At 54.9% G+C, this 10,807-nt stretch overlaps 1 protein-coding gene across 7 annotated transcripts in view; it reads right to left on the reverse strand.

Moving 5' to 3' along the window:
* TTC7B (tetratricopeptide repeat domain 7B) overlaps positions 1-5,958 on the reverse strand; it is a 256,147-nt gene extending 250,189 nt beyond the window's left edge. For 3 of the 7 annotated variants that reach the window (XM_045451865.1, XM_045451862.1, XM_045451864.1), the window contains exon 1: positions 5,759-5,956. In XM_045451865.1, coding sequence (XP_045307821.1) covers positions 5,759-5,879 — 121 coding nt within the window. In that variant the 5' untranslated portion in view covers positions 5,880-5,956. Of the gene's footprint in view, positions 1-5,758 lie in introns of all 7 variants that reach the window. The other 4 variants (XM_045451860.1, XM_045451858.1, XM_045451859.1 and 1 more) reach the window with 2 other exon arrangements.
* Positions 5,959-10,807: the final 4,849 nt, after the last annotated feature.

The raw sequence follows: 10,807 nt of genomic DNA on the forward strand, positions 1-10,807 counted from the left end.
CGTTGTGTGAGGCCCGCGCACCTGGCCCCCAGGCCCCTAAAGCGTGTTCCCAGAGGGGTCCCTCAACCACGTGGTTTGAAAACCGCTACACAATGGGATCTCTCAGGACCCATCTGGTTCTAACACTGTATGGTTATTTTCTCTGAAGCAAATCCTTCTCTGTGAAGGGAGGACAGCTGGGAGGAACTTGAACCAGACCTTGACAGACGGGTAGGCTTCTGACTGCAGAGAGGACTTCAGAGCAATAGCGTGAGCATGGGGGCAAAGACAGTGAGCAAAGTGAGTGTGAAGGTCCAATAGGCCAAACCAGCCATGGCGGGGGGGGGGGGGGGGGGGGGGGGGCGGAGGAGACAAGGATGGGGGTGAACTCAGGTAATGGGAGGACACACCAGAAAGGCTGGCTTACCAAGCAGATCAACGTTAGGAATCCTCAGAGCCTGAAATTCCTCCAAGTCGGAGGCCAGGGAGAAGCTGAGCAGTCCCAGCCCCACTGTGTGCAGCCACAAGGTCATGGTCCTTCTGCCCTCTCACAGCAACCATGAGCCTGAGCCCCGGTGCTTATCTCAGAGCTATCAATATATTATTGTCAAATAAGTGAACCTTTGAATCCAAAAATCAGGACGTATGGTCTGCCACAAAGGTGCGTCCTTCAGAGGACAGACAACAGGACAGAGTACATGAAAGCAGGATGGACGCCCTAGGAAGGCCGAGATGAAGTGTCATCAAGGTCTGACTCGTGTCCTTCCCCACTGTCCAGGAACAGTCTGACGTCCTGGGAACCTCCAAAGAAGCCATTGCAAACCACAGTGACACCTTCCCACCCCACAGCAGACTCTCGGTTAAACCTCAGCCTTACTTCCAAAGAAGCCCCTGGTCCAGCAGGAAAGGCTCCAGAGGCCTGAGACTCAGCCCAGCTCCAGAGTGGAAAGCCACCGTGCTGGAGGCACCAATGCCATGGGGAATATCAGTTATTGGCAAATGCAAGAACTTCACTCCCACTCAATGGTCTGCATACATTTTGAACCAAACTTTGCGCCAGAAATATTCTTTGTTTCAGGCACCATTTCCCTACCTGCCCATCACCAAGAGGTACTTAAAGGGTCTCAAAATCACACTTAATCAGAACGGTGATGATCCCTTAAAGGAGAAACCACCATTTGGGGCCGAATTGTTGTAAGTGAGCTCAGTAACTGAGCTCACCTAAGATTAGCAGACAGGGAAAGGAAGGAAAAACAGACACTGCTTCAGAAAGGGGGTGGCTGTCTGTTGGGGCTGGCACAGGCTCCAAAATGCCTCTTTCTGTGCCTGAAATACGCGAGGAGTCTCCACCGGGCACAAGCTCAAGTGTGTCATTTCTAGGCCTCCCATTCTTCTTCCCAGCCAGGTGATATCCAGGACATGGCCTGCCTTGTCCAGGGTTATACTGCGTCAGGTGGAGAGAGTAAACAGTGGTGTTTTGCATGTAGCAAGCTTTGCCTTTCTCACCCCATTTCTTCCTCACTGCCACCCTAGGGGAGTAGGATTATCAACCATATCACACCGATGAAGAAACACAGCCTCCGAGCGATTAACTAACTGGCTCAGGGTCACCCAGCCAGCTACAGGTAGAGACTGGATGGAAGCCCAGGTGCCAGACCACTGCACTTTGTCACACAGCAGTGAACTCACCATGGGGAGGCTAAAGGGTGACATTCTGGAGACAGAAGGCAGCTGGGACTGTCCTCCTAGGGCCAGGACCGACCTACGAGCCAACAGGGAGCTGATGTGCTGTTCTCCGTCTTTACCCCCTCACCCCCTCAGGCTGCCACCTCAGCTCCAGGCCACCGCACCTCAGAACTCCCTGTACCCACAAATCTCCTGGATACCTTGTTAAGATGCAGATTCTGACCTTGCAGGCCTGGGGTGGGGCCTGAGAGTCCATTCCTCACACGCTCCCAACACGATGCCCAAGCTGCTAGTTCGCAGCAAGAATCTAGACTTGAGTCGAATTTTCTCCCACCTCAACCCGCCCCCCTTAACTTGTGTGGTCACTGTCCTGCTGGAACACACAGGGGCCTGGCATATCACTGCCACACATTTTGTGTTTTTGAGATGGAGTGGTTAAAATGGTACCTACAGGGAGGCACAAGGCAGAAAATGGATTTCTGGGGTCTGTTTTCAGCTTGGCATTTGCCCTTTTCTTCCTTATCCACCTCTTGGCAAAATGTCTAAACCAATTTATCTCAGAGGAGTCAGGCTGGAGCAGCGTGCTCTAAAAGTGTCTACTATTTCAAGCCCACAGCCGTGCTCCCGTCCCAGAAGAAGCAAAAGCTGCTGAGTAGGAAGTCCTCTGCAGGCAGGTCTCCTCCACTCGGAAACCTCCCTTGGCTCCTACCTCATTCAGAGAGAAGCCAAAGCCTTAACCGTGACCTCCAAGCCTCAGGTGATCTGGCCCAGCCACCCCTCTGCCCTCATCAGGCCTCTGCCCTTGAGGTCCCCTCCCTGGAACATGCTTGGCCACAGCCTCAGGTCCTATCTCAAATGCTGCCTTCCCGGTGAGGCCCTCCCTGGCCACATATTAGGATCCTCTGTGCCCCCCAACCACCCCTCTCTCAAAGCACTGCTGCCTCTTCCCCTCTTGAGCCCCCTCTGATACCACTTACGACCATCTGGCAACCTGCAAATTTTACTGAGTGATTTTTATTTACATCCCCTTGCCCCTTCCCCACCAGAATGTGGACTTCACAAAGGCAGGGACATTTGTCACTTTTGTCTGTTTTGTTCGCTGGTATATCCCCAGTGCCTAAAGCAGTGAGTAGCAAGTAGTTGATATTTATGGAACGGATGAATGAACGAACAAATGAATGAACGAATGAAGGGCCTACATATTAAGATTGTCAGACTCTGCGAGTAGCCCTGGGAGTCATTAGTTCCTGTGATCCCCGTAACAATCCCTGCAAACTCAGTCTTCAGCTCCCCTTCTAAGGTGAGGAGACTGAGGCTCTGCATGGTTAAGTGATTTGGCCAATTACATAGAGTCAGGCTCAGGCACTGGTCTGCCTCATTCCAAAGACTGTTCTGTTATGCCTGTGGCTGCCTTCAAAGTGTCTTACTATGAAAAACATGACATTAACTCGCTTTCCTTATTCCAAGCAGCAAATGCTTTAGCCAAAGAATTTTGCCAAATCTGCCCAGAACTTGAGGTCCAGTGCACCCAAAAGGATCTAAGGGGGAGCTGGTGCCCTCAAACCCAGAAGGAAGTCCCACCGCCAGCCAAAGGAAGCCCCCAGCAGCCAAAAGAAGGGAAGGACCCTCCTTCAACATTTCTCTGAACCCTAAAGAAGAGCCACAATAATTCTGGTTTTGTTTCATCTCTTTCCTTGCTGTGTATTTTTACGTTCCTGAGCAATCTCTTTGACCTTTTTAACGCTGGGTGGGTGACCTTTTGCCATCAACGACTGCTACAAGGTAGGTGGGTTCTGGGGCAGAAATGTGCCTCTCATGAGCTTCCCAAAAGCAAACACACACACAGACCCATGGACTGCAGTGCTCCACACAACCCACTCCCCCAAAAGCCCCATAATGACTGAGGCTCAGGCCCCAGGGACCAGTCCCTGAGAAGAAAGTCAAGCCTTGGGAGGCTGTGAAGGTAAGATGGGTCCATACCACCAAAAGCCCATCTATTCCAAAGACCACCATAGTTTGAGTCGCCTGTCCCCCACTCATCACTGTCAATCGCCTTTCCTCATCTGTTTTCTTTAAATCACCTCCCACTGGGGCACCTGGGTGGCTCAGTTGGTTAGGCGACTGACTTCAGCTCAGGTCATGATCTCGCAGTTTGTGAGTTCGAGCCCGGGTCAGGCTCTGTGCTGATAGCTCAGAGCCTGGAGCCTGCTTCGGATTCTGTGTCTCCCCCTCTCTCTGCCCCTCCCCTGCTCATGCTCTGTGTCTGTCTCTCAATAATAAATAAACGTTAAAAAAAAATTAAAAAATAAAATAAATCACCTCTCACTATCTGAAGCTAACCTATATATTGATTTCTGTATTTGCTATCCTATCTCCTCAGAAAAGTTTAAGTACACGAGGGTAGGAGCTTGGTTAGTGCTGTTCACTTCTGTTCCGTTCCTGACACAGGTGGGCATGCAAATATCGGCATAATGAGTGAGTAAACAAAGCAGAAAACAAGTAGGTTCTGAAGAAGAGAGCCAGGGGGGGCTCACAAATGAACCCATTTAACCCTAACATCAACCTGCCCTGAAGGTATTTTATGCCTACCCAGCCAGGAAGTGACAAAGTAGACCCAGGACTGTCCAAACTCCAAGGAAAAAATGAGACCTTGCTGCAGGTAATGAGAGGAGAAGCAGGAGGAGAAGCCGGTGAACCTTAAAGGAAGGGCAAGGTCAAGCTGCCATTGGGGCCCACGGGACCAAATACCATTGTTGTCAAGGGAGGACTTAGAGAAGAGTCAACACTTTCCACCAAGCTGAGCCCAGGTAGATCTATGCTTCCTCCATGCCCCTGGGGCAGTCATGGTACCCGCGTCCTTCCAGGAAATATCTGCCCAAAGCAGGGTACCACAGTTGAGAGTGTGCAAAACCAAGTTCTTATTTCAAGGCACTAATACCGTAAAAGGCACAGTCATAAACCATTCTTGAAGAAGACACGTGACATCCCTCTCCATTTCTGGGTAGTTTGAGGTTAGAGGGTTGAAAATAGTGTGATGTCTTTTCTTAGAGCAGTGCCATTCATTCATTCATTCATTCATTCATTCATTCATTTGTTCAGCCACCATTTGCTCACAGAGCCTCAGGCTGCCAGAGATGATATAAAACACAAAACCTCTGCCCTCTCACCAGTCCACTGGTGCCCTTGGTTTTTGGCGGGTACTAAAGGACCAGCAAATATTAACGATACTTGCTTCCAAAACAAATAAGGCCACGTGGAGCTGCGCTCTGAAATGGGATTTTGGATGCAATTTTGATTCGATTGGGTACAAGAACCAATTCACTCAACGGGGCCATAGACTAACTCCAAGCACCAGGTTCCTACTCAGTGGCTCCCTTAGGCCCCTTCCTCCTCCAGGCACCGAGCCCCTTGCCCATCCAACCCCATTCCTCCACAACATTCCCACCTCTCTCTACAATATTCTCTCTCTGACTCTCTTGACTCTACTTCCCCAAACCCGACCTCCCTAGGTCCACAGCTTTGACATTCTACTCTCTGAACCCCAGGACACACATCTCCCCTGCCTTCCCCAACCACCCCCGACACACACCCCAAGTCTGAGCTTCTCCCTGGAGCCCCTTGAACGTCATGTGTTTACAAACCCTATTTCCCAGGGGTCTCTGTTCGACACCCCCCTGGGTACAGCATACACGCACACACTGTAATCCCCTGCACGCTACACGGGCCGGGCCGGGCCCGGGGGAGCACCCTCCCCCATCGCCTCCAACTTCTTACAACCCCAAGGCCGCCCCGGCCCCTGGGACCCCGGTGCAGCAGGCGGCTCCTGGAGCCCCCCGACGCGCGCACCCCACAGGAGCCCGCCAGCACGCCGGAACTCCGGGACGCCGAGCACGGCCCCCGCCCGCCGGACGCCCCCACCGCGTGACGCCCGGGCTGCCCAGGCCCCGGCCCCGCGCACCTCGCCGGCGCGGCGCCCGCGATCCCGGCCGCGCCCCTGCCCGCGCCCCTACGCGCCTCCGGGGCCCGGCCCGGCCCGGCCCAGCGGAGAGCGCGGCGCCCCCCCGCAGCCCAGGCCGGCGCGCCCGGTGCCTACCGTTGGCGATGAGCTTGGCCGACAGCTGCTTGACGAGCTCGGGGATCCGCTCCCACTGGCACTCGGAGCGGCAGCGCTCGATCTCCGTCTCCAGCCGCGAGCCCGCCTTCCTGGTCGCCATCGCGGCCTGGCCGGGCCCGGCCCGCCCGCCCGCAGGCCCCGCAGGCCCCGCCGCCGCCGCCGCCGCCGCCCGGGCGCCCCCGCCGCCGCCTCCCGCTGCCGCCGCGGGCGCGGGCTCCGGCTCCCGGCTCCGCGGCGTAACGGGAGCGCCGGCTGGGGAAGGGGCGGGGAGGCGGGCGGCGGCGGCGGGCGGCGGCGGGGCCCCGGGCGCCGCGAGGAGCGGCCCCTGCCGGCCAGGGCCGGAGCGGCAGGCGGGCGGGGGGCCGGGGCCGGGCGCGGCTGGGGGGCGGCGGGAGGCTGAGCGAGGGCGAGGTGCGGCGGCGGAGGCCCGACGGGGGAGGGACGGCGGGAGGGGGGACCTGGAGGGGGGCGGGGGCTGGGGCTGGGGTCGAGACCCGAGGTGGAAGGGGTGGGGGGAGCGGGGGGTGGTGCGGGCAGGTGAGGAAGGGCAAGGGTGAGGGGTGTGGGTCTGGCGGGCTGGGGGCCTGGGGACCCGAGGGAGGGAAGAAACCGCAAAGGGGCGGATGGGGATGGGGCCTAAAAGGGCAGCGACCCTGAGGAAGGTCACCCGCCAGACAGGACTAGTGGGCCTGGTGTGAGGGGAGTGTGAGGGGGAGGCCTGCCTGAGCTTGTCCTGCCATCTCAGGTTTCAGTAGATCCCTCTGGGCCAGGGTTGGCCTGTCCCCGTCAGGAGGCCCCCCTCTGCCCCTGGCAGCCTTAGCCCCCAGGCAGACGAGGTGGGCGAAGAGTCATCCGTGTCAGGCCGGCACAGCACCTGTCCAGGGGCTCCATAAATGTCTGCTGAGTTGAACTGGGCCTGGCAAGGACTGCTACCAGCTCGGATGCCAGCTGCCTTGCCCCCTGAGGAGTATGCAAAGTCACCAGTGGGGTTTCCTTGCCTTGGCTCTGTGGACTGAGAGCTGGGGGGCAGGTGTCCAAGGTGTGCATTCTTTCAGTTATTTGGTAACTATGTAGCGATCACCAGCTCTGTGCTTGGCCCTGGGTTGGGTGCTGGGAATAAATACAGTGGAGAACTAAACGGCCAAGATTTCTGTCTCTCCTAGAGCTTTCATTCCAGCCAGGGGAAGAAATAAGCAAAATACAGTAGTCAGTTAGAAAGTGAAGACGGCTATTTGAAGAGACGAGGGGGCCAAGTGAGAATACAGAGTGGGGGGGCAAGGGGTGTGAAAGATGTTGCAATTTTCAATGGGATGTTAGCCTTGGCTTCATGGAAGTGACACTTGCCAAGGACTTCAAGAGGGTGAGAGAGAGCCTTGAGGACATCTGGGGGGGAAGAGCATTCTTGGCATGGGAAACAGCAGCGCAAAGGCCCCTTGGGGGTGAGGGGGAGAGAGCATTTGGGGAGTTGGAGGAACAGCAAAGAAACCAGTGTGGCTAGAGTGGAGGGAGGGAGTCGAGGAAAGGCAGGAGGAATTTCAGTTCGTGGAGGGCCTTGTGGGTCGTTGTAATGACCTTGGCTTTTACTCTGGTGGAATGGGATGTCCGTGCAGGACTTTTAACAGGAGTGTCACTTTGTGACCTACATTTTAGGTATGTCCACTATGGCTGAGAACACTGCCAGTAGTTGGGGAGAGAGATGGCTGGGGAGGCCCCAGGGTGATAGCTGTGGCTGAGGTGAGCATGCTGGGTGCTGGACAGTGTGACTGAGGCCAGAGCTGACGCTCTGGAGCTCCAGTGCTGAGGAAGCACTGTCCCCAGCAGCGGCACCCCTTCCAGGGACCTCACTCCATCCAGCTTTGCAGGAGTTTCACATGGGTTTGTCTCCTGTCTCCTCAGCAGCCCTGGGGCTGTTCTTGGGGAGAACAGACATGGCGGACAGCGGTTCACCATGAGGAATCTGAAAGGAGATATTGGACGTTAGGAAAGGAAGGTCAGGAGATAACTTCTGCCGTGACCAGCGTAACCTTCAGGCACCCCCAAGGACCTGTGTCGAAGGTGACCTGAAGGGTCTCAGGTGTTGGGGAAAAGCCCCAGGAAAGGGACATGTCTTAGCAGAGGACCCTTTGGTGCCTGGTGCCTTCGGTTCTGCCAAGAGGGAACAGGAAGAACAGGAGGAGAAATGTCCACAGGAGATATTTCCCCTCCCCCTCAGACCCTCATATTCTCCTCAAGGCTCTAGCATGGCGATCTGTCTCTCCAGACATTTGCCTGGAATGTTCTGTCCCCTCTGGTCCAGGAGGGAAATTCCTGTGTGTTCTTGGAGCCCGAGGCCATGCTAGGGCTTCTAACAACAAGCTTTGTACTGACGTTTAAGACTGCCTCAGTGGCCTCGCTGGAATGTGAATTATCAGAGTTCCACTTATGTCCCCCTACGTGATGAGTTCCAAGACAAGGAGTATGTCGTCATGAGGGCGGAGTGGAGCCTGGACCCTAACCCAGGAGGTGCCTCCTGGGCAGTGACATTTCACCTCTCCACACCTTACATGCCTCCAGCTCCTCAGCTAGCATACCTATTCGGTAGAGTTGGTGGAGAATTAAATAAGAAAATACAGGCAAAGCACTTTAAAATGGCATTGACCCGCCATAAGAGTGCAAAAAACGTGAGCTCTCATTCTGTGTCTCTGTACCCCCCTTGGACCCAGCATAGGAACGATGTAGGAGTTTGAGTGAACGAATGAGGCTGGTGATCTTCAAGGTCCGGACTCAGCCTGCAAATGTTTTCCTTTTGGACTTAACAGAACAGTGTCTGTGACTGTATCTGAGGCTTCCACCTTCACCACAGGCCACCCTGGAAGTAGTGGACACCCAACAGAGTCCTCAAGGTCATTTGCTTGAGCCCTGAGGTTGCTGGGGTGTAGGGACTGGGAGCAGAAGCTGACAAACACTGTCAGCCTGACCGGCCAAGGGAAAGAACTTCCTGGCCCCTCGTTGTGCAGAGCCCCAGAGAGGGACCCTCGGTCTGGACTCAGCCCCGCATCTGTGATGTTTTGGTCCTCCCCGTGGCCCCGGCCGCTCTGGCAGCTGCCGTGACAACCCTGGAGACATACAAGAGATGGCAGGTGGAGAAGTTCCCCAGATTGTTTTCCAGGTAAGTTTACCTGCAGGTGGCACTCGGAAATTCAGGGGTAGGAAGTCATACGTGCTGATGATAATAATTAAGCCAACATCTTTGTTTCCAGGCACTGGTATTACAGGTTTGACAAAGATGTGAAAAATCACAGCTTGTAGGCCAACCCCCGAGGCTGGCGATGCCCAGAAGGAAAGAAGCTAAGTGGAAGATGGCTCAGGAAATATGAGTCCTGGCTAATCCCTAGAGTAAATCTGGCTTGCCGGAGCGGTGAGGGCGGGCTGAAGGCTCAGAGCAAAGGCCGGTACAAACAGGGGCGCCCCTGTGGTCTGGAAACCTACAATTCCCCTTCCCCCGAAAGCCTGGGTCTCCTTTACAACTAGAATAGCGGGGAGCGTCTCAGTGGCTCAGTGGGGTAAGCGTCTGACTTCAGTTCAGGTTATGATTTCACGGTTGGTGAGTTCGAGCCCCACATCGCCCCACATCGGGCTCTGTGCTAAAAGCTCAGAGCCTGGAGCCTGCTTCCAATCTGTGTCTCCCTCTCTCTCTGCCCTTCCCCCGCTCGCACTCTGTCTGTCTGTCTGTCTCTCTCTCTCTCAAAAATAAACACATTAAAAAAGTTAAAAAAAAAAAACAAAAAACTCTAATAGGGGAAGAGATGAGTGGGGGGTGGGAGTGGGGGGAGAGTGCTTGAGAGAGGTCTGGGCTGGGGTTGGGGGAGCTCCAGGAGACTGAGGAGAAGGCAAGAGGAGGGGCCAGGGGCCTTTGCCCTGCACCTCCCTCAACCTGGAAGGCTCTTCCCCAGATATCCACGTGGTCCCCCTTCCTTCCTTTAGGTCTCTGCACCAAGGTCACCTCCTCAAGGAGGCCTTCCCTGACCACCCCATCCAAACCCACTTCCTGCCGTTCCCTTCACTCCTGATCTTTCTACTCCACTGTGGTGTTTTTCTTTTTTCTTCTTGACTTCTAGGTATTAATTCAGTGTTTACTGTCAGTCTCCCCTCACTCAAATGTAAGCTCCATGGGCAGGGGGTTTTGTGGGATTTTATCCACAGCTGCCTCCCCAGCGCTGAGAACGGTGCCTGGCACAGAGTAGGTGCTTCGTAGATATGGGGCTGGGCTGGGCTGGGCTGGGCTGGGCTGGTGTAGCCGAGTCCTGAGCATCCCTGGGGACAGGCCCACAGAAGTGGGGATCTGCCTGCTGAAGCAAATGGGTCGCATTTAAGAAAGAGATGGAAATCTACATGGAGCAAATGACAATGACCACAGTGTGCTAACAGAACAGTCACTTCTAACCGTTGACCTCACCAGGCCAGGCAGCAGCTCTGTCATCTGGGCCCTGGGCCCCTGGAAGGTGTGAGCCATGAGCAGCCACCCTGTGGGCAAGTGGGCACTGCGGTGATGCCCGTGAGGACCTTGGAAAACGTGCCAGAGCCTGCAGGCCTGGGGCTTGAGTAATGACAGGTGCCGTGCCTTTGCGTGGTTTGTAATTATGAAATGTTTGATTCATACAACCCATATAATCAAGGGGCACCTACGTAGTAAACTACTAAAATGAATACCAAGGCACCCGCTGACTATCCCAGTGTTAACCATCATCTTGATCTTTGCATTTATTATACCCTGGCTTTGTTTTGTAAGTAGCCTTCTGCTGTCCCTTGTGTCGTGAATGTTACATGTAACCCAATATATGATATTGTTTGGTTTCATGCTTTGTAAACATGGTGTCATGTTCTGTCACTTGCCTTGTTGCTCATTCTCTTCTTGGATTTGTCCTTGGCACAGCCTTGTTGAAGGCCGTGGTTCCTTCTTTTTCTCTGTGTGTAATACTCTGCAGTGTGCCCATGACACCCTGGGTCAGCCACATTATCATACCCCCAGCACCCACACTTTTCTGAACA

Source organism: Leopardus geoffroyi, chromosome B3, assembly GCF_018350155.1.
Source record: "Leopardus geoffroyi isolate Oge1 chromosome B3, O.geoffroyi_Oge1_pat1.0, whole genome shotgun sequence".
Classification (NCBI taxonomy): Eukaryota; Metazoa; Chordata; class Mammalia; order Carnivora; family Felidae; genus Leopardus; species Leopardus geoffroyi.